The sequence below is a fragment of the Dendrobates tinctorius genome, unplaced genomic scaffold (genome assembly GCF_039654945.1).
Source record: "Dendrobates tinctorius isolate UK_male_01 unplaced genomic scaffold, ASM3965494v1 ptg000084l, whole genome shotgun sequence".
NCBI lineage: Eukaryota > Metazoa > Chordata > Amphibia > Anura > Dendrobatidae > Dendrobates > Dendrobates tinctorius.
In genome coordinates, this window is record NW_027361752.1 from 48,341,405 (window position 1) to 48,364,698 (window position 23,294).

Below are 23,294 nucleotides of genomic sequence, written 5' to 3' on the forward strand. Positions count from 1 at the left end.
TTGCTGCCTGCCATCCTCAGTGACCGAAGACCCCATTCCTCTCCTCAGATCCCGTCCTGGTGATGTGTGAAAACGAGGTGACAGGGGCCTGATATATGGAGGAAGGAGCAGGGTGACAGCAGCACAGAGTATTTCAGGAGAGCAGTGTGCTGGTCTATGTGGGGCGCCCTGTTTGGTGCCAGGGATTGTACATAGAGCGCTGTGTTTTATACACATGGATGGACCGTCTTTTTGTCTGCTCCACAGAAAGCCAGGAAACATTTCTGTTGATTGATGGCCTGTTCTGATCCAGACTTTACATGCAAAGACAGTCAGTAACTTTGCAGGCCCCATCAAAATGGCTGCTCACTGTGTTCCTAAATGTCATCCTCTCTTTTCCCTTAGCAAGCACCCAGTAGCGGAGGAGAGGAGTGACACCACACTCATGTCAGCAGATTCCGCCCATACAGTGTCCATTTTAGGGCATGATACACCCATAATTACTGCAGGACAGTAATGTGAGCTTGTTGTACACTAGGTTTTTGTGCCAAATTTCAGTATCTGCTCCTCCTAGTGTTAACAAGTGGAAATGCCAAACTTTTTAAAATTATTTTTCATGTTTTACAAAATTAAAAACAAATGATAATATTTAAGAAAATGTAAACATTAATTCTTTACATTTTTTCAATTGCTGAAAATTTTTTTTGGGGATGGCACCTTCCCTTTAAGGAACCTTTATGAAATTAGACAGTAACAGTTCAGCTTTTATTAGCCTTGTATTTTCTGTAATTTTTCCAACACCTGGACTGCATAGCTCCTTTATCAATCTTTAGTGGGAAAGTGTATGTTTATAGTATCATCCTATTACTGCATAGTTTTGTTATCCATGTTTAGTGAGAAATGTCGTGTTTATAGTATTGTAAAACATTTGGTACCAGGAGAGCCTTTGGCGTATTTTATCCGGTGGTGTATTTGTCCGATGTTGATTGACGTCTGAAGAGTTGGCCACTCCGCCAGAGGGATACTATATTGGACAAATAGAACTTGTTAGGGCTTGTGTAATACTTGGTTACGCAAGCATTTGTTTCTAAACAAGATATAAGTTTGGGAAGACTTCAGCTAAGACAGAAGCCTGTTAACCTGTGAACTAAAAAGGGGACGCCCGTGACGCCACAGTGTGGATCCCAGGAATTTCTCTGCCTTCGCTGTTCTGCTTCTCACAGCTGATGTTCCCGGATGTATGATGTGCTACTCCTGGTGAAGTTTTCCCTGTGTAGTGTGCAATGTAAGTACTTTACTTTTGTGATGTATATTATGCAAAAGTATACGCAATATAACACTATTTCCTATTTTCTGTAATCATTTAAGTATTATAATAAAATTTAATCGCCACCTTTAAAGCCGTATCCGACCCCTTTTAATACTTGGCAAAACACATGGCTATTCAAACCTTGGGTACTGAACTTCAGTGAGGGTTGTTTTTGTTTATTGTTTCATTTTTTTCCCAGTTTCATTTATCGAAATTGTGGACCTCAGGCCATCAGTTTATTGCTGCTTCACCTAATGTTCCTTTCTTCTTTGGTACGTGCACCAGGATTTTCACCTGTCGAAATTTCCACTCTAGGGTTTCTCCCATATTGAATGTTGATTTAGCTCTCAGGCTAAATACTTAAGGGGGTTTTACACTAAGCAATATCGCTAAAACGTCACTGGTTTTGTGACGTTATAGCGATATTGCTAGCGATATCGCTATGTGTGATACTTACCAACGACCGGCTCCCCCGCTGCTCATCGCTGATCGCGCGAGAATGTCCGGCTCCATTTCTCGTCGTCTGCTTCCTGCTGTGACGTCCAGCGACGCGTGGAGGCGGGCGGGAGGACGTCAGGATCACTGTGTGTGAATGGTAAGTATCGTGCGCTATGTCGCTGCGGCATCGCTGTGAGATCTTTCTGTATGAAAGCTCACTAGCGATCATTTAGCGATGCACCAGCGATCCTGACCGGGTCGGATCGCTGGTTGGATCGCTGGTGCATCGCTAAATGTAAAAGGGCCTTTAGTGCTAGAGCTTCTGTGGGTTTCACAACTTGACCCTCCTTACTTGCATCCTGACCACCCTTGCGTTACCTTCTCTACTAAGCAGGTTTCCCTGCTGGTCTGCTTTACGTTTTTGTAGTGTCTCTCCCTGGATGGTGACATTTCTTGGGGCAATTTCCTTCCATTCCCTCTTCCCACAAGGCATGCTGGGGTTTAGCTCTATGGCAGATGTCTTGTTTGTCATGTAAGACAGTGAATTTAGTGCCTACACCTTCCATTTTGTTTCCCCTTCATCCTATGTCATCCCTTCTCCTGAAGGTAGTTTATTACCTTGTTACCAGCATTAGTTTTGCGCTCCTCCTCCCATCCTCTGAGTCGTATTCCTCCTTTTGATGTCCACATGGCCACCACAGCGGACTGGGCTTTAGGGCATCAGGTTATCCTTCTCCAGGTTTATGGCGCTTCTGCCATGCTCTGGGAAGTCCACGTGGTAAGTCTTTTTATTTTGCCCGAATTCCAGGACATCTCACGGTCCTCTGTCCCCCAAAGGTATTAATGACAACATTGGATTTATGTACATTCTCATTGCATACATTGGGCGATACAGATCCTACCAGGTTCCATCTTCCTGGGATCTGATTCGTTTCCTTTGGTCAGTTCTCCGCCCCATCATATTGCCAGCCTCCTCGTGTCTGGGCCTATATTCATTGTACTAATGTATTCAATGAGGCTGGTTTCACACTAGCGTTTTTTAGCGCAGTGCGTCCATGCGCTTTGCGCCCCTATGTTTAACATGGGGGCGCATGGCCTAGCGTTTGCACGTGTTTGTATGCGTTTTTGTGCGCATGCGGTTTACTCTGTCGCCTTATTGGGGGACACAGAACCGTGGGTGTTATGCTGCTGTCCACTAGGAGGCGACACTATGCATAATCTGAAAAAGATTAACTTTGTCTCCTCCTCTGCAGAATACACCCCTGGACGGCGTCAGCCTTCTCCAGTTTTTGCTTAGTGTCGCAAGGAGGCACACCTTTTTCTTTTTTTTCCTTTCGTCGGAATGGATGAAGAAAAGTGGGTCTCCAGCGAGACTCCCGGCATGGCTCCTTCCTTGGCCCCCTTTTTAGGGGTGCCCAGTTGCAGTGGAGATGGCGGTTCCCCATGTCGCTCCTTCCCCAGTCCCTCGGGTACTGGTCCGAAGTTGAGACCCCCCCCCCTCCTTCCCCAACCCCCTTCAGGGTCTGGGTTGAGGTTGAGGCAAGGATGAAGACCCCCTGACGGTGACAGACGCACCCTCCCTAATCCCCCTCAGGGGGCATTAGGTTGAGACGCCGCAGGTAGGGTCGGAGTACAGACAGCATTCTGCACCAGGGACCCCAGACCAGCTGTGGGATCCTGCTGGGGCCGGGGGAGGGTGCAGGCAGACGTGGCACAGCAGAGACAGGGCTTTCTGCGCCCCTGCCTCTGCAGCAGTAGTGGCTCCATGGTGCTCCAGGGACCCCCCACACAGGTACCGCTAGCCCTGCTGCCCCCACCGCTAGCCAGTCGTCCATTCCGTGGGGGTCCGGTGCAAATCCGACCCCCTCCCCGGACTACCGCGCCGCTCTGGAGCCCTCCTGGGCATCAGGCCTCTAATTTAGACCGCGGCTTCGGCCGCCGCCTTTTCCCCGCCTCCCGGCCCGCCCCCCCGGATGACGAAAATGACACTGCAGTGTCATAGAAGGGGCGGATCGAGGCAGGAAGGGCGCGCTTTTACATAGCTCAGCGCGCCCTTTTCCAGCTCTCCGCCCCCTTCCCTCTCCACCTCAGAATCCGGTGGCCATCTTGCTGCACCTGAAGGAAGGCAGCACAGCAGTCTCTGGGGGGCACAGGACGTGGGACTTATCAGCGCTGGACCTAAGGGGAGCACCGGTGGGGTAAGATCACAGCTGGGTTCTGGTACTCAGCTGTGAATTCCTATAACCTATAGCGCTCTCCTACTCCTTTCCTCTGCGTAGATACCCCTGTAGGGCTTCTATTAATCAGCCTAGGTACTATGTCGGGCTCAAAGAAAAGAACCAGGCATGACTGCTTTTATGCAGTCTGCACAGCCTGCAAGGTCACTCTCCCCAGCGGCAGCACGTACCCGCACTGCTGGGACTGTACCCAAAAAACCGGAGCAGAACCCCAAGAAGTCCCTACCAACGCTTCTGCGACCGCTGCTGCGCCAGAATTGGCAACTCGGATGTCGCAGTCTGACACAGTCTATAGACAACCTGACCTCCACATTACTGCAGGCTCTGCAGGGTCATGTCTCGGCTATGAACGTTACCCAGCAAAGGGACGTCCGGTCTCACGTACAGGGCGCTTCCGACAGTTCGAGGCGTAAGCGGACCCACAGGTCGCGTTCATCTGCGTCCTCACATAGCAATAGGTCTTACCCCTCCAGGGGGAGACACAGTGGCTCCAGGTCACCGAGGCTGTCCCCTGATAGGGAAAGACAATGCGGATCTCCACAACGATCCCAGACCAGGGAAAACCTCCGCTCTAGTTCGCCCGCTAGGGAGTTCCTTAGCGATGCGCAAGACTCAGAGGGCATATGTGACTCCAACTCAGATAACGAAACAGAGACGAATCTGCTCCCTTGTCCCCATAGCAATACTGCGATAGTTGAGGATATCGTCTCTTCCATCCTTCGGGTGCTGGACATTTCAGATCCAACCCCGGAAGCACCAGAACACAAGATTTCCTTTGAAAGTGTTCAGAAACCATCGAAGGTCTTCCCTAATCACCCGGAATTTCAAAAAATCCTTTCTAAGCATTTTTCGCAGCCTGAGAAAAAATTCGCCAATCGCAAGTATTTGGAAGCAAAGTACCCCTTCCCACAGAAAGACACCAAGGATTGGACAGATCTGCCTGAAGTGGACCCTCCAGTCTCTAGACTAGCAGCACAAACGCTTCTCTCGCTGCCGGACAGTTCAACCCTCAAGAACACAACAGACAGGTTGAACGCATGGCTCGTTCAATCTTTGAAGCGGCAGGTGCCTCTCTGGCCCCCGCTTTTGCTACAGTTTGGGCAGCCAAGGCCATCATGGCCTGGGCTGATCTCTTGCAAAAGGGCCTTCAAGCCTCAAATCCTCAGCTGGCAGACCAGGCGGTGCAAATTGCAGTAGTGGCAGATTACATGGTCCATGCAGCGTTGGACTCTGCAAGAGGGGTAGCGGCAATAGCATCAAACGCCATCACAATCCGGCATATTCTCTGGCTAAGAGAATGGAAAGCGGATGCGGCCTCAAAAAAGTCCCTAACAAATCTCCCGTACTTAAGTGGCCGTCTTTTCGGTGAGAAGCTGGATACAATGATATCCAATGCTACCGGGGGCAAAAGTACTTCCCTCCCTCAACTAAGACCAAAACGCACGTTTAAAAGACGTAATCAATCTCGTTTCCGATCCTTTTGGAATTCTTCAGGCTGGTCCGTCTCACGCCCAGCACAAAACCGTAATCGTTCCCCCCCGCAGGGACAACACATGTGCGGCACAGAGGCCGGACAGGAACTGGCAGTCAAAGGCAAGCCAAGCGAAATCTAAAGGAGGAAAACCTCAGACTTTTCCCTCATCTTGACTCATGCCCTCCGGAAGACACCCCACTTGTAGGCGGACGACTGCTACTCTTTCAGCAGGTCTGGCTGCCTATTACAGACGACAAGTGGGTCAAGGAAATAGTGTCTTCAGGATACAAAATCGAGTTTACTACCAGCCCACCGCACAGGTTTTTTCCCTCTGTCCCTCCAAAATCCACGCTCAAAGCTCAGGCCTTCCGTCAAGCGGTTTCTTCCCTCCTGCAAGCAGGAGTCATAGTGCCGGTCCCAGCAGAAGAGCGCTTCCGAGGGTTCTACTCCAACCTGTTCGTGGTGCCCAAGAAAGGAGGCAGCGTCCGATCCATACTAGACCTCAAGCAACTCAACAAGTATGTTCGAGTTCGTCACTTCCGCATGGAATCCCTCCGGTCAATCGTTGCGTCCATGGAAAAAGAATATCTCGCCTCCATAGACATACAGGACGCATACCTGCATATACCGATTGCTCCCGCCCATCAGAGGTTCCTCAGATTCGCAATCGACCAAGACCATTACCAGTTTGTGGCCCTCCCGTTCGGTCTCGCCACGGCTCCCAGAACATTTACAAAGGTCATGGCAGCTACCATGGACGTTCTGCACTCCAGAGTCATAGTAGTCGTTCCATACCTGGACGACCTTCTCATCAAGGCCCCCACCCTCAAGGACTGCGAGGTCAACGTCTCGATCACGATCGACACTGAGGCGCCTGGATGGCTAGTCAATTTACAGAAGTCCTTGATTACCCCGAGTCAGTCTCTGACCTTCCTGGGGATGTTATTCGACACCTCCAAGGGTCTGGTGATTCTCCCCAGAGACAAGGCACTGGCTCTCCGTCTGGGAGTTCACACACTCCACCGCAAGTCCCCCAGATCTCTCCGGTATGCCATGAGAGTACTTGGCAGGATGGCAGCAGCAATGGAGGCGGTACCGTTTGCCCAGTTTCACCTCAGACCCCTACAACTGGACATCCTCAAGGCCTGGGACAGGAATCCGTTCTCCCTCGACAGGGAGTTCCGGTTATCAGCAAAAACCAGGAGGTCCCTGCACTGGTGGCTCGAGCCAACCTCGCTTGCAAGGGGAAAATCCTTTCTCTCCGGTCAATGGAAGGTTTTGACCATCGACGCAAGCCTTATAGGTTGGGGCGCAGTACACCTGCATCACAGAGCGCAAGGCAGGTGGTCACCAATGGAAGCGACCATGCCCATCAACATCCTGGAACTTCGGGCCATCTTCCTGGCGTTGAAAGCCTTCCATCACTTGCTAGCAGACTCTCATATCAGAGTACAGTCAGACAATGCAGCACTAGCATCCAGGCGATGACCGAAGTAACACGTATCCTACAATGGGCGGAGAATGCGAGGTCGGTACTCTCTGCGGTCCACATTCCGTGTGTGGACAACTGGGAAGCCGACTATCTCAGCCGACAAGGAATGGACTAGGGGGAGTGGTCTCTGCATCCCGAAGTTTTCTGTCAGATCTGTCATCGTTGGGGCACCCCGGACGTGGATCTAATGGCATCCCATCTCAATGCCAAGGTTCCCAATTTCATGGCCAGGACGCGCGATCCGCGGTCGCTCGGAGCAGATGCCCTGGTTCAGGACTGGACCCAGTTCCAGCTTCTGTACATTTTTCCACCCCTCCCCCTGATCTCCAGAGTCATGAGGAAGATCAAACAAGAGGGTGTTCCCACCATCCTGATCGCTCCAGACTGGCCCAGGCGTACATGGTACGCCGACGTCGTGCAACTGACAGCAGAGGCTCCCTGGCGTCTCCCCACACGTCCCGACCTCCTGTCACAAGGCCTGTTCTTCCACCAGAACTCAGGAGCTCTCAATTTGACGGCGTGACCATTGAGATCTGGGTTTTGACCCAAGCAGGTTTTTCACCGGAAGTCGTTAAAACCATGATCAGGGCTCGAAAGCCAACTTCAGCCAGGATTTACTATCGTACCTGGAAGGTTTTCTTCACATGGTGCGAATCTCGTGGGCAGATCCCACTCCCCTATTCTCTTCCATGGGTCCTCGGTTTCCTTCAGTCAGCCCTGGACGCCGGGCTATCCCTGGGCTCGCTGAAGAGCCAGGTGTCAGTGCTTTTCAGTGCTCTATCAGAGGCGTATTGCTAACAAGCCGCAAGTGAAGACTTTTCTCCAAGGGGCTTCCCGATTGGTTCCCCCCTTCAAACGTCCGTTGGAGATGTGGGACCTCAACCTGGTCTTGACAGCACTACAGTCACCTCCTTTTGAACCCCTTAAGGAGGTCTCATTCTGCTTTCTATCACAGAAAGTGGTTTTCCTGGTGGCAATCACCTCGCTATGCAGGGTGTCTGAACTTTCAGCTCTTTCCTGCAGACAACCCTTCCTGGTTTTTCATCAGGACAAGGTGGTTCTACGTACAGTCCCATCCTTCCTTCCGAAGGTTGTGTCCAGCTTCCACCTCAATGAGGAAATCTCACTACTGTCCCTTTGCCCGGCTCCCGTTCATAGGGTGGAGAAGGCTCTGCATACGCTTGACCTTGTCAGGGCATTGCGTGTTTACGTGTCTAGGACTGCTCCTTTCCGGAAGTCTGATTCACTTTTCCTTCTTCCAGAAGGCGTTCGCAAGGGCCTACCGGCTTCCAAAGCCACCCTTGCTAGGTGGATCAAGTCCACCATTCAAGAGGCTTACCGCCTCAACAATTCTCCTTTTCCGGCCGGTATCACGGCACACTCTACGCGGGCGGTAGGGGCCTCTTGGGCCATTCGGCATCAAGCCTCGGCTCATCAAGTGTGTAAGGCAGCCACTTGGACTAGCCTTCACACATTTACAAAACACTACCGAGTGCATACCCAGTCCTCAGCGGATGCGAGCCTGGGTAGACGGGTCCTGCAGGCGGCAGTACCCCAAGTCTAGGGGACTGTCAGCACAATATTCGTCCACTGCTTCCCGCCCAGGGACTGCTTTGGGACGTCCCACGGTTCTGTGTCCCCCAATAAGGTGACAGAGTAAAGGAGATTTTTGTGTACTCACCGTAAAATCTTTCTCTTAGCCTTTAATTGGGGGACACAGCTCCCACCCTGTTGCCCTTGCGGGCCGTTGTTACGGTTGGGTTCTCATATTGTTTGAGCTCGTTTATAGTAGCCTTCTTACAGGCATGGTTATGTTTCTGGTATTTTCCTCCTAATGCTTTTGCACAAAACTGGAGAAGGCTGACGCCGTCCAGGGGTGTATACTGCAGAGGAGGAGACAAAGTTGATCTTTTTTAGATTATGCATAGTGTCGCCTCCTAGTGGACAGCAGCATTACACCCACGGTTCTGTGTCCCCCAATTAAAGGCTAAGAGAAAGAGATTTTACGGTGAGTACACAAAAATCTCCTTTTTTGTAGTGTGCGCCTAGGCACGACGGGCGCACCCTGTTGCATTTTTTGTGCGTCCAACCTGTGTCAAAAAAACGCATGCGCACAAATGCGCAAAAAAAATCACATTACAGTCTATGGGAGCACCTGCGTTTTAAATCGCATGCGTTTTAAGAGTTAATATGGCTAGAAACTGGTTAAAACGCGTGCGACTAAAGAAAAGCAAAGGCATGCTGCGTTTTTTTGCATGCTTTTCTATTGCGCACGAAGCGCAGCGCTAAAAAAAACGCTAATGTGAAAGTAGCTTGAGAAAGGGATTTTACAGTAAGTGCAAATATTCCATCATTTGAATAACTACTGAAATTTTAACAAGCAGTAAATTGCAAAACTGCTGTTATTTCAAAGCACTGTCTAACAATTATTAGTGGAGATGGTAATAATGGTTTAATTGTTCTGCGAACTGAGTGCTAGGTCATGAAAAAATAACTATGTAGATACAGAATAACTAATTTGCTTTGCTATACTTTTTTTTTTCTCATGTAAGATGAGAAGTTTGGAAGGATTGCTACTTATGTCCTTGGCCTTTTTTTTTTTTTTTTTTTTTGCAGATTGACTTCTAAATGGTATTTTTGTAGATCTTTTTTTGTGTGGGGGAAGCAAGAAAAACAAAAAAACCTAATCTTTTTTTTTTCCAGTCTTAACCGTAAACTATAAGGAAAGACTTTCATGGATGCGGTCATATCAGTTATGTTCAGAGCAATGAATTGAACTATTTTTTTTTTAATTTTTTATCGTTTTTTTTTTGTTTGTTTTTTTGGAACTAGCAATGAAAAGTGTGTGTCTTGTAGTAAGGAGGCAGCTTCCTCCAAGGATAAAGCTGACTATTGACCCTTTTTAACTTCTTTACACTGACGGGAATTTGTAATCAGTAGGAAATGTTTTTTCCTGTCTTATTAGCTGCTGTCTAAACCCGGGATGGGTCCTGTAGTCCGAAAAGCATAGTGTTTGTTCAAATCTTTCTGCTATACGTCTGTATGGGCATAAGAAGTGTGCGCCTCTTATTGAAAACCAGCTAGAGCAAAATGCCCCAAATTTATTAATATATGTTTATCGGGTCTGATATGTTGCCCGTGGAGTTTGTCAATTACCTAATGGTAACCAAGGCGCCAGACGTTCTCCAAAAAAAGGTTGATTACAGCAGGGGTGCAGAACCTACGTCCATCCTTTCCTCAAGTTCCTAGGCAAATTCCTGAGATCCAGAGTTCTCGGGTCAGTGAACGCTGCCGCGAATGCAATAAAGGATTACATCCTTACTCTGGCCTGTGACCCCCAGCCCCTCCTGTGGCGCGTATGCCCCCCCAGCCCCTCCTGTGGCGCGTATGCCCCCCCAGCCCCTCCTGTGGCGCGTATGCCCCCCCAGCCCCTCCTGTGGCGCGTATGCCCCCCCAGCCCCTCCTGTGGCGCGTATGCCCCCCCAGCCCCTCCTGTGGCGCGTATGCCCCCCCAGCCCCTCCTGTGGCGCGTATGCCCCCCCAGCCCCTCCTGTGGCGCGTATGCCCCCCCAGCCCCTCCTGTGGCGCGTATGCCCACCCAGCCCCTCGTTTTTTCACAATTCTTCACAAAGAGTCGACTGCTCTCCAGACCGATGTGAATCTGGAAACTCAGTTGCTAGTAGCATAATCAATACCATCTAGCATCACAGCAAAGAGAAGCAGCTCCATTGGGGGTTGGGGGGAGTTAATTAAATGTTCATCTAGCAGGATAGGTGTTTTTTTTTTTTTGGATTTTTTTTAATAATTTTATTGATAATACATTTATAATAACATCAAACATTCCCTAAAACAAGTCCTGATAGTTGCCGAAATATCAAAGACTTGCGTGAGTAGGATGCAATATACATTTGTCATTTCAGTAAAATGATAAACAACTATAACCATCTTGACTCGACGGCCGGTACATAGAAGAGTAACCTTTACATTCTAAGAAATTGTCAATAAATTTCAGGTTTAAAACAAGTCTCTTATGGAAGCGCTAATGGCCTGGGGAGGACCCCCTGTCTGTGGGGATCTGATCCATAGAGCCTTTATCTTATCAAATGTATTTGGATATTTCCTGTTTTGATCAATAAAGTGTTCAAAGGACAATATTTATATTTGTGAGTTTAATCCACATAGCGCGGCTCTGAGGACGTCTCATCCATCCATCGGACGGCAATCACTTTTTCTTGCAGTAAAGAGAGATTCTTTTAAGAATATACAAGAGTAAAACGACCACTCATCTTCATCAAAGATGCCAAACAGACCTATTATAGGTTCTAATGGTACAATTACATTTATAATTGAGGATAGAGAAGTATAACTAATTCCTTCCAAAAAAGACTGACAAAATATACCAAAAATCCCTTTCAGAAAATACAGATTTTGGACATCTCGCATCCTGGGATCGGCCCATTTTCTTCAACTATTAATGGGTGTAATATAGCTTTGATGTATAATATATATCTGAATCTTCTTATTGTTAATAGCAGACAAAACATAAATGAGAGCAGCCAAAAATATTGCTACAATATTCATCATCCAAGGAAGAGATTTTAGATTTCCATTTATCCAAAATGGTCAAGTGATTATTTTGTGCCTTGGTATGTATAGTATGTATAAACGAAGAGTAGTTTAGAGATTAGGCCTCCAGCACCTAGAGATCTGCTAATCCCAGTTACAGGGAAAGAAGAGAAGGAGACCTGCTCTACAAATTGAGATTGAAATTCATGTCTTATCTGAAGAAATCTTGGAAAAAATTAGATTTTTGCAATTGGAATGTTCATTGTAAATATGCAAAAGAACAGAACACATTACTCCGGAGGAGATGACCAATATTCACTATGCCCCCAATATTTTGTAACATGCAGAAATGCGGCAAATGAGAATTATGCAATACTAGGGTTTCTAGAGGGTTTTCCTTATAGCAAAAAAAAATAAGAGTAGTCGGCTCACCATCTTGGTTGTAGAAAATTCGGAGTTTCCAAACCCACGCCCGGATCAAGTCCGAGCACCTGTAGGATATATAGGCATTTTGGCTGGATAACCTTCTTAATCAGATTGATTCTACCTGCCGCAGGCAAAGTGCTCCGTAATTTAATTTTTTTCTCTCTAAATAGTGGAATTGAGGGAGATACATTGAGAATAATCAGTTCTGCGTATGATTTAGCAATGATTATATCCAAGTATTTAAACTGGTTTACTATTTGAGTTCCTTGCGTAAGTGATCCAGTCAGGTGAAAGATATATCAAATATGATTTTTGTCCTGTTTACAAGTAGACCAAAGTAACCACCAAACTGATCAACTGCTATGGCTCTCGGTACTGTAGTATCCGGAGAAGAGACCTATAAAGCTAAGCCTTCTTTCCCCGATAGATGTTTCACTCCTTGATACATTTCATCCGGTCTAATACGTATAAACCAGCGGTTCCATCGTTAGTGCAAGTAATAAAAGGACATCCTTATCGAATCCCTCTACACAAGGAAGAGAGACCTGACAAACCATCATTTTAAAAGAACATTCGCTTTAGGGTGTTAATATAAAATTGTAATCCAGTTCATAAATTTGCTGCCGAATCCAAACTGGTAAAGCACTTCCAACAAGAAAGTCCCACTTTGTGATGGGAAGTTGTGGAATACGACACAACTTCCCAACACAAAGCCTGCCACCAATTCCAAATGTAGGGTTCTAGAGAGCCCTGAGAAGTGGAGCAGAAGTCAAGCGTGGCCACCTCTGGCCCATTCATTGTCTATGGGAAATAACTGATCGCTGGAGTTCCCTTCCTCCGGTATACTCATAGACTATGATTGGAGTTGGGTTACACCTGCTCGTCCTCTGCTCCCGTCAAACTGGGTTCTTCACAGCTCGGTTCATGGTATTGGTGAGGGACAAACCCAAGCAATCGGGGTGTTATTCCGTAAGAAAACTTTGTGGAACACCTTGGCATTGCTTGTACTTCTGACCGCTGCACATTGAGCGCCATGTGCACGACAAAAGAAAACAGAAGTGATTATTAACCACTTCTGTCTTACCTTCCGTCTCCCTGGATGACGACCCGATTTTTGCTCCTGCTAGATTGAGATCTTGCTGCAGACTCTGGACTTGCGGCAATCTCCATCAAAAGGCAGTGAGCAGTCATGATGGTGTTAAAGAAACTATTCCAGAACTGTGGTCAGAAAAAAAAACAAAAACCCTGTGAAAACATGTATAATCGATTTATTTACAAAGTTTTTTTTTTTTTTTTCTTTTTTACTTTCTGCTTTTCTTCATAAAAGCAGAGTGTGATACAAGTGTAGAATAGTTCTGAAGATGCAGGGTGGAAACTCTGTTGACACGCAAAGCCTCTATTCACATTATCTTTTTTTTTTTTTTTTTTTTTACTTTCGTTTCTCGAACTGTAAGTAAATCAGTACGTGGATTACAGAAGCAAAATAAGCAATGAGGAAGTTCAGGAGTGTCAGACATGTCTTCTGCAGAGAGGTGCGTTACTTTCGTACACGTTGCTCCCGTTGGGTTGGTGTACATTGTGGCGTTTGCACATATTGCTGGCTTTAGTTCAAGGCCGAATGTTTTATATGTGGGAGAAAGGAGCGGTCGGCAGCAACCCGGCCGTGTTTAGGCTACGGATGAGGCGCGTCTTATGGTCGCTGATAATAGTTTTGCTTTGGAGACAGCCATGCTAAGAAATACTTGTCTGTGGCTTCTTGTCCTCCTCCTAGAACTCCTTATATTGCTGGAGAGAAGGGTGGTTACTAATATCTGCAGATGGGTATGTGTTTACCTTTTGTGTTTTGGCAATGTTAAAGGTGAGGGAGAAACCCAATTTTCATTGCTTTATTCGGCCAGATTTATGGTCCTCATATTGATCTAGATTTTTCGCTGTGTGATCTCACTTCTCCGGGTGTCTGAGCCAAGTAGTAATGTTTCAGATTCTGATGATTTTAATGGGCAGTATTTGTACGTGCAGGAGACGTCCCCCGAGAGGACGTTTTTTGTAAATTGTCTTTAGAATATGTCATCGTGTTAGATGTAGATCTCGTTCATTGACAGATTTACGGCCTCCATTAGGGGATGTCTGCAGTGGTCACCCGGCGAATTATGGCTTCGGCCAAGCTGTGTCCTAAGTACGTTCTCGTATCTGCGCTCATTGTAAACCATGAAGAGCGAGCCATGCTAAGAAAAGCTTGTGTGTGGCTTCTTATCCTGCTGCTCAAACACCTCATGTTGCTGGAGGGAAGATTGGCTGTCGTTATCTGCCGATGGGTATGTCTGTTTCACTTAATTGGTTGTGTATTTTGAAATCGATGAAGTACTTTTCTCATCATAGGTGATGTTTCCACCTGTAGGATCCTCGAATCGACGTCCATAAATATCTATCATGGGATACACAATCTTTTATCACAATGTAGCTACTGGATGATACTTTCCTTTTGTCTTTACACTATATTACAGCCACATAATTTAATATATATGTATTTTTTTTTATTTATTTATTTATTTTTAAATGGCCAAATTCTTAAAGAGAATATTTTACTACTGAAATGAATGGTATGGCTTTATAGGTCCTAGTACAACTTTAAGATTGATACCTACCTTGAAAGAATCTGATGTGAGAAATTGAGCTTTGGAGCCACGTGCAGTTTAGCCTGGATGTGCACGCGTTGGGGGCGTGGTGGTGCACTTAAAGTACAACACGCCCTTAATGCACTTCCTTCGTAATTTGCATGGGACTTCAGACCCCCTCCAAAAAAAAAAAAAAAAAAAAAAAGCAAAAACCAGATTTCAAATGTCACGAAACGTGTCGGAAGTGTGAATGAACTCTAAGTAGCTTTCTGTATACAAGGGGACTCCCTGCATCTTATATGGCTAACTGTTGTGAGTTCATTTTCCGGTCCACCAGTTGAGTTCTCCTTCCAGGCTTCCTCTGGTGGTAACTGGAGGTAGTGAGGCTGATTTAATCAGTAGAAATCTGCCACCTGTTAATGAGAATGACGATTGGGCCTCAGGAATGTCAGACTGGATTTAAGACAGCCGACGCCCTAGTCTGGTGCTGGTGGTTCCTTCTGGCTTGTCAGGTCTTTGTTTTCAGCTCTGTTCCAGTCATCTAAAGCTAAGTTTTTTTCTGCTAATGTTCACACTTGATTTTGTTGGTCTATTCAGTTTTTTGTGTGGTCAGCCACTCTTATTTATCTGTATTTGCCAATTTGCTTTTTGTCCCTTATTAGATTGGCCTCTTTTTGCTCTGCCTCAGAATATTTCAGAGTGTTGATATAGTGGGAGAAGTCTAGTGACTTCAGGGTTAATTTTGCTATCAGAAGTGTTGGACTTTATTTTTGTAGGGTTTTTTGCAGATTGCAGACAGTGTCTTTCCTTTCCTATCCTTTCTAGTTAGTTTGGGCCCCATCGTTTGCTCAGCCTATTTTCCTGCCTGTGTTTGTGTTTTCATCTTGTTTCACTGTCAATACATGTGTGGGGGCTGTCTATTCCTTTGGGGTCTGCTCTGGGGCAGTTAGTTTTCCCCTTTTCTTGCTTCAGGCTTATTTAGTCCTCCGGCTGTGACGAAGCGTCTAGGACCATCGTAGGTACGCTCCACGGCTGCTGCTAGTTGTGTGGTAGGATCAGGAATCTGCATAGTTACCAACCTCTCTGGTTTTCTGTGACTTAGCTTGTTTTGTTTTTTTCTCCTCGGTGACCCATTCATAAAAGCTAACATTGTAAAAACTAGTAACATTGCAATTTTTCACCTATAAAAACCCTCTTCATTCTCAAGAACACGGTGATTTTGAATTGTTGATTTGCTTGTTGCATAGGTAACTGGCCACCGCTGCGGTGTTGGTGGTGGCAGACATGGAATTTGTGTTAACAAGCTCTTTTCTATAGAGCTTGTAAGTAGGGATGAGCGGACCCGTGGAAGTTTGGTTGCCAGAACTGTAACCAAACAACCTGAACCCCATTGAAAACAATAGGGACCCAAACTTTGGACCTGAAAAATTCTCTCTCCCCGCCTGGACTTCCCCTGAAACTCCTAACTTTGCAGTGGACTTCTAAGAGGAGTCAGCGTTTGGCTTTTAGCACCGGACACTTAACTGTTCGGTGTGAACTCCGAACTTTTAAGTTTGGGTTCAGTTATCAAAATTCCTGCCTTTTTCCAGTGCTGCGGAGACGACGCTGCCTCTACTAGGAGCATAGGAGAGCACACCGCTCAGGCTTGTGGCGGAGCCATGCTTCTGGTCTCAACTGTGACTCAATCAGGAACCCATTGCCACCTCTCCTTTTAAGCAGGCAGGAGAGCAGTGCACTCATGCAGAAAAAAACAGGAGAACCTTTTTCAAAACAGTATCTGGGATAGCCTTGTATTATCCAGAATGGTGAACCTGGGCTGTCCATATACATGGACTGCAAAAAGTGGCTGCTGTCTGTCCAGAAGTGGCTACCACACTAATAACAAGAGAAACTGGATCAACAGACTACTCTCAGGCGATAGTTATGTTTCTTACTCCTCCCTGGTAGAAAATACTTTTGCTTTTTTTTTTTTTTTCTTCTGATTTTAGGGCAAGTCAGTAAAAAGATTTAACATGTATTTGCCTACATCCGCTTTTAAGTTTTGCTTTTGTGCTGCTTACTAATGAAGTATCTGAGATGACAGACAAGGGTAATACTCACGTAGGTTTGGGTCATCTTGAGACTTGGGAAAAGGCGGCAAAGTGAGATTCTAGTAAAAGGCGCTGTTTCTGGGTTGGGCTTTGTGTTTAGAGAGTTGATCTCGTGTTACATTCTCCCGGTGGTGATCAGAAAGGTTCAGGTAAAGTCTTCTCTCCTGTCTCTGAAATTTGTATAAATGGAAAAAGTCAGCTCGCCACTAGTGATGAGCGGGGTATGTTCATTGCTTGGGTTTTCCCTAGCATGTTCGGGTGATCTCTGAGTATTTTGGCGTTCTCGGCTGTTTTAGTTTCTGTCAATGCAGCTGAATGATTTGTGGCTGCTAGACAGCCTGAATACATGTGAGGATTGCCTGTTTGTTAGGAAATTCCCATGTGTATTCAGGCTGTCTAGCAGCCGTAAATCATGCGCTGAGGCGATGAAAACTAAATCTCCGAGCAAAACCAAAATACTCAGAGATCACCCGAGCATCGAGTATACTCGCTCATCACTACTCGCCACCCAAAATCAAGCCTTTACGCAGCACGGTCGATGGGAAAAGTAGAAATGTTACGGACGGGTCTCGACAACGCAAACCAAATTTTTCCATTGATAATTGTTGAATTTTTGTTCATCACTGTTTCAAAAAAAGAAAAGAAATATGCAAGTGTACTGATCTGTAGTAGCAGGATTCCAGGTTAATTTTAACCAGACAATGAACACCGTTAAAAAAAGCAAAAAAAAAAAAAAAACAATGGCGGCATGAGCTGTTTTTCAACATTTTTACTCCGCTTGAAATCCCTCCCGTTTAGATAGTAGATTAAGTGGTAAAGTAAAAGGTATCGTTGAAAACTACCATTCATCCTGCAAAAAAAAAAAAAAAAAGGCCCTGATACGACTGTCGACGGTGAAAAATAAATTTATGGCTTTTGAAAGAATAGGAGGAAAAAAAAAAATGAAATGGAAGTAATGAAAAATAGCCTAAGAGTGAAGGGATTATATGAAGTCCCTTTTTTGTCAAGGGCACTGACCTCATTGGAACGGTGCCGATGCGGAAGGTATTTATTTTTAGTTTACCAACTCAGGCTATTGTTACTGCTTCTCAGTTTCGGTTCTCTCATGTGTTAGAAATGGAAGCAATAGAAGTCAGGGAGGTAACGTGTCTGTCACATGATGGAGACTAACTGCTCCCGTCCGACCAATAGCTCGGCATTAGGTGCTGTGTCTTCTGCTGAGAATTGTGCAACCAGCCTAACGCAGGCTCCAGCACAAGTGATTCCAGGACATGTAGGACCCAGCAACAATTACCAGGCGGAGAAACCACAGAGCTGGGTTATGTAACGCCCCTCCTGCATTTGTTGGCACGGCAGCTGGTTTTTGCGTGTGACCTGCTGTGGTTGCAAACGGAATAGGGAAATGCTGGGCGGCGTACCAAGTGCTGCCGAAACTCAGAAGGGGATGCAGCCCCGTCCCAGACATCTGACCCCCCCCCCCCACAGCCTTCATTTCTGTTGTCTTGTGTTTAGAATGTCGTGTGTTTTACCATCATCACGTGAAAATAACCGTTATCATCTCTGACTTCTTCCTCCAGGAAATGAGCGCCGAGTGTAACATTCACATAGAAAATAAAGGCTGTTCAGAGAACATGACCGGTGAGAAGAATCCCAGCATTGTCTTCCGAGTGACGGCAATCTGTCTGACTCGCTTTGGTAATGGATTGTTTGTGTTGATTTTTTTTTTTTTTTCCTAGGTCAGCAGCCCAGAAAAGGAAAAGCAAAGGGAAAGGGGAGCGATTCTGAAAAGACAAGGTGACTTTTTTTTAATCTTATTACTCAATCTTCTTGATTATAACAAAGAATACAATTAGGAAAAGATTAGATTTAATATAAGTCCTCAAAAAAGAAAGTTGTTCAGCATGTAGCCGTATTATTTTATTTGTAAAATGTCAGTCATCGTTATGGAAACTCAACAGACCCCACAGGTGCTTGTAATGTAATCGAAATCTTGAAATACTGGAGCAGATAGCCCACTACCCAGCTGAAGGAATTTGTTTCCCGGTCTCAAATAATTACTTATATGCAACTCCAGAACGTGTTATTTTATTCCTCCTCCTCTATGGTCAGAGCACACCTACTAGGAGGAGCACAAAAAAAAAAAAAATTACCTTACACCTAATACTTTCCTCGCTGTTTCCCATTGCTGTCCATGATTCCACTATTTGTGTGTGTGTAATGTGCATGTTTCTATTTTGTTTTCCTTTTTCTTTATTCAGGTTTTCTGATCTGAACACAGAAACGCAAAAGACTCCATCTCCAGGTCCTTCTCAGGTAGGAAGAAAAGGCCTTAGAAAACAGTGGTTCCGTCAAGAAGATATATATTATGTGTGTGTGTTTGTGTGTTATATATAATACTTTATAGATTTTTTTTTTTTTTCCTTTTGGATTTTGCAGTGGGGGAAATAAGTATTTGATCCCTTGCTGAGACATGAACAGTCATCAACTACAAAAAACGTCTGACTGCTGTGCTTGCCAACAAGGGTTTTGCCACCAAGTATTAAGTCTTGTTTGCCAGAGGGAATAAATACTTATTACTCTGTCACCCAATTGGGGGACACAGAACCGTGGGTGTTATGCTGCTGTCCACTAGGAGGCGACACTATGCATAATCTGAAAAAGATTAACTTTGGCTCCTCCTCTGCAGTATACACCCCTGGACGGCGTCAGCCTTCTCCAGTTTTTGCTTAGTGTCGCAAGGAGGCACACCTTTTTTCTTCCGTTTTTTTCCCCTTTTTCATCCGGAAATACAGATGAAGAAAAGTGGGTCTCCAGCGAGACTCCCGGCATGGCTCCCTCCTCGGTCCCTCGGGTCCTGGTTCGAGGTCGAGACCCCCCTCCTTCCCCAACCCCTTTAAGGGGTCTGGGTTGAGGTTGAGGCGAGGATGAAGACCCCCTAACGGTGACAGACGCACCCTCCCTAATCCCCCGCAGGGGGCATTAGGTTGAGACGCCTCAGGTAGGGTCGGAGATCAGGCAGCATTCCGCAGCTTCCAGGGACCCCAGGCCGGCTGAGGGATCCTGTTGGGGCCGGGGGAGGGTGCGGACTGGATGGCACAGCAGAGACAGGGCTTTTCTGCGTCCCTGTCTCTGCAACAGCAGCGGCTCCATAGCGCTTCAGGGGTCCCCCATACAGAAACCGCTACCCCTGCTACCTCCACCGCTATCCAGTCGACCATTCTGGGGGGGTCTGGTACAAATCCGCCCCCCCCCCCCCCCCGGACTACCGCGCTGCTCTGGTGCCCTCCTGGGCATCAGGCCTCCAATTTAGACCGCGGCTTCGGCCTAGCCGAAGCCGCCGCCTTTTCCCCGCCCCCCGGATGACCAAAATGACACGCTGGAGTGTCATAGAAGGGGCGGATTGAGGCAGAAAGGGCGCGTTTTTACACAGCCCAGCGTGCCCTTTTCATCTCTCCGCCCCCTCCTCCCTCTCCACAGAGTCCCGGTGGCCATTTTTTCTGGATGAGATCCAGGAGAGGAGCATCACAGCGGTCTCCGGGGGGCACAGAACTGGGATCTGTCGGCGCTGGACCTAGGGGCACACCGGTGGGGTAAGCTCACAGCTGGGTTCTCATACTCAGCTGTGAATCTATACTTCCTATAAGGCTCTCTGTGGGTTCCCTCTGCGTAGCCACCCCTGTACGATCCCTTATAGCCAGGCAGGAATGTTTCTATGCATTCTGCACAGCCTGCAAAGCCACGCTCCCTAGTGGCAGCACGTATCCGCACTGCCGGGACTGCATCCAGAACTCTGGGTCAGAACCCCAGGGAGTCCCTACTGACGCTTCAGTGTCACAGGCCACGCCGGAATGGGCAACTCAGATGTCTCAGTCTATGACACAGTCCATAGACAACCTAACTGCTACATTACTGCAGGCTCTGCAGAGTTGGGCCCCGGCTATGGACGGTACACAGCAAACGGACAGCTTGTCTCAGGAACATGCTGCTTCCGACTCACACAGACGTAAGCGGACCCACAGGTCTCGATCACCTGAGTCGCACTATAGCACAAGGTCGTCCCCCTCCAGGGAGAGACAGCGTCATTCCAGGTCTCCTGGGCAGTCCCCTGCCACAGACAGACAGTGCAATTTACCACAGGGATCCCCCACCACACAGGATTCGGAGGGCATCTGTGACTCCGACTCAGATAACGAAACGGTCAGGTCCGTGGTACCTTCTCCCCCTAGCAATACAGCGCTAGTTGAGGACATAATTTCTGCCATTCATCGGGTGCTAAAAATTCCAGAGTCGGCCCCGGAAGTCCCAGAACATAGGATTTGCTTTGAAAGTGTTCAGAAACCACCTAAGGTCTTCCCTAATCACCATGAGTTTGAGAAAATACTTACCAAACAGTTTGCGCAGCCTGAGAAAAAATTCGCTAATCGCAAATATTTGGAAGCGAAGTACCCCTTCCCACAGAAAGACACCAAATAATGGACAGATCCACCTGAAGTGGACCCTCCGGTTTCTAGGCTAGCAGCGCAGACTTTACTCTCTGCCGGATAGCTCAACCCTCAGGGGCGCAGCAGACCGGCAAGTAGAACGCATGGCTCGTTCTATTTTCGAAGCGGCAGGCGCCTCTCTGGGCCCTGCATTTGCTTCAGTTTGGGCATCCAAGGCCATCCTGGCTTGGGCCAAAAAACTACAGGAGGGTCTTCAGGCTTCAAATCCTGAGCTCTCGGACCAAGCGGTCCAGATAGCAGTGGTAGCAGACTACATGATTCATGCAGCCCTGGATTCCGCCAGAGGTGTAGTGGGAATAGCATCAAACGCCATCACGATCCGACGCATCCTCTGGCTGCGAGAATGGAAAGAGGATGCGGCCTCAAAGAAGTCCCTCACGCGACTTACGTATTTTACTGGAAGACTTTTCGGCGAAAAGTTGGACACCATGATAGCCAATGCCACTGGGGGTAAGAGTACCTCTCTCCCTCAACTAAAACCAAAACGCACGTTTAAACGAAGAAACCAGACTCGATTCCGATCCTTTCGGAATTCCTCGGGCTGGTCCGTTTTGCGCCCAGTGCAAAACCGTAACCATTCTCCACGCAGGGACAACCCTCGGACGCAGCAGCGACCGGACAGGGCTTGGCAGTCGAAAGCAGGCCAAGCGAAACCCAAGGGAGGAAAACCTCAGAACTTCGCTTCATCATGACTCGCGACCTCCGGAAGACACCCCACCAGTAGGCGGACGACTTTTACTCTTTCAGCAAGTCTGGCTGTCTATTACAGAAGACAGGTGGGTCAGGGAAATAGTGTCTTCCGGATACAAGATAGAGTTCACTTCCGTTCCACCGAACCGGTTCTTCCTTTCTATTCCTCCAACACCACCAGAAAAGGCTCGTGCTTTCCACCAAGCGGTTTCCTCTCTCCTTCAATCAGGAGTTGTGGTGCCGGTTCCCGCGAACGAGAGATTCCGAGGATTCTACTCAAATTTGTTCGTAGTCCCCAAGAAAGGAGGCGGCGTCCGACCCATACTGGACCTAAAACAGCTCAACAATTACATACGGGTCCGTCATTTCCGCATGGAGTCCCTCCGGTCCATCATTGCATCCATGGACCAGGGAGAATACCTCGCCTCCATAGACATACAGGATGCGTATCTCCACATACCAATTGCTCCCGCGCACCAAAGGTTTCTCAGGTTCGCGGTCAACCAAAACCACTACCAGTTTGTCGCCCTTCCGTTTGGACTCGCCACGGCTCCAAGAACGTTCACCAAAGTCATGGCGGCCACCATGGACGTCCTGCACTCAAGAGGCATCCTAGTCGTCCCATACCTGGACGACCTCCTCATCAAGTCTCCCACTTTCAAAGACTGCGAGGTCAGTGTCTCAATCACACTAGACACTCTGAGTCGCCTGGGATGGCTAGTTAACCTACAGAAATCGTCGACTATCCCAACTCGGACTCTAACATTCCTGGGAATGGTATTCGACACCGCCAGGGGCCTGGTGCTCCTTCCCAAGGACAAGACACTGGCCATCCGTCTGGGAGTTCGCACACTCCTTCGCAGTCCTCCTCGATCTCTCCGGTTTGCCATGAGAGTCCTCGGCCGGATGGCAGCAGCAATAGAGGCAGTGCCATTTGCCCAGTTTCACCTCAGGGTCCTTCAACTAGCCATACTCAGATCTTGGGACAGGAACCCCTTCTCCCTCGACAGGGAGTTCAGGTTGACGTCATCAACCAGGAGGTCCCTGCATTGGTGGCTCAAACCAACCTCGCTTACACGAGGGAAGCCATTCCTCTCAGGACAATGGAAGATCCTGACTACCGATGCAAGCCTGACAGGCAGGGGGGCGGTGCACCTACATCACAGGGCACAGGGCAAGTGGTCACCGAGGGAAGTGACATTGCCCATCAATGTTCTGGAAATCAGGGCCATCCTCTTGGCACTGAGAGCCTTTGATCACTTGCTTGCAGCCTCGCACATACGGATACAGTCGGACAATGCCACGGCTGTGGCATACGTGAACCACCAAGGCGGGACCCGCAGCGCCCAGGCGATGAGAGAAGTGGCTCATATCCTCCGCTGGGCGGAAGACACGAGGTCGGTACTTTCTGCAGTACACATTCCGGGTGTAGAAAACTGGGAAGCCGACTTCCTCAGCAGGCAAGGAATGGACTCG

At 47.6% G+C, this 23,294-nt stretch overlaps 1 protein-coding gene across 3 annotated transcripts in view; it reads left to right on the forward strand.

Annotated features, from left to right (window-relative positions):
* Positions 1–23,294, forward strand: part of TTC3 (tetratricopeptide repeat domain 3) — a 235,425-nt gene that overhangs the window by 90,153 nt on the left and 121,978 nt on the right. For 2 of the 3 annotated variants that reach the window (XM_073584665.1, XM_073584666.1), the window contains exons 15-17: positions 18,204–18,264; positions 18,363–18,420; positions 18,885–18,939. In XM_073584665.1, coding sequence (XP_073440766.1) covers positions 18,204–18,264; positions 18,363–18,420; positions 18,885–18,939 — 174 coding nt within the window. Of the gene's footprint in view, positions 1–13,396; positions 13,454–18,203; positions 18,265–18,362; positions 18,421–18,884; positions 18,940–23,294 lie in introns of those variants that run through there. The other variant, XM_073584667.1, reaches the window with a different exon arrangement.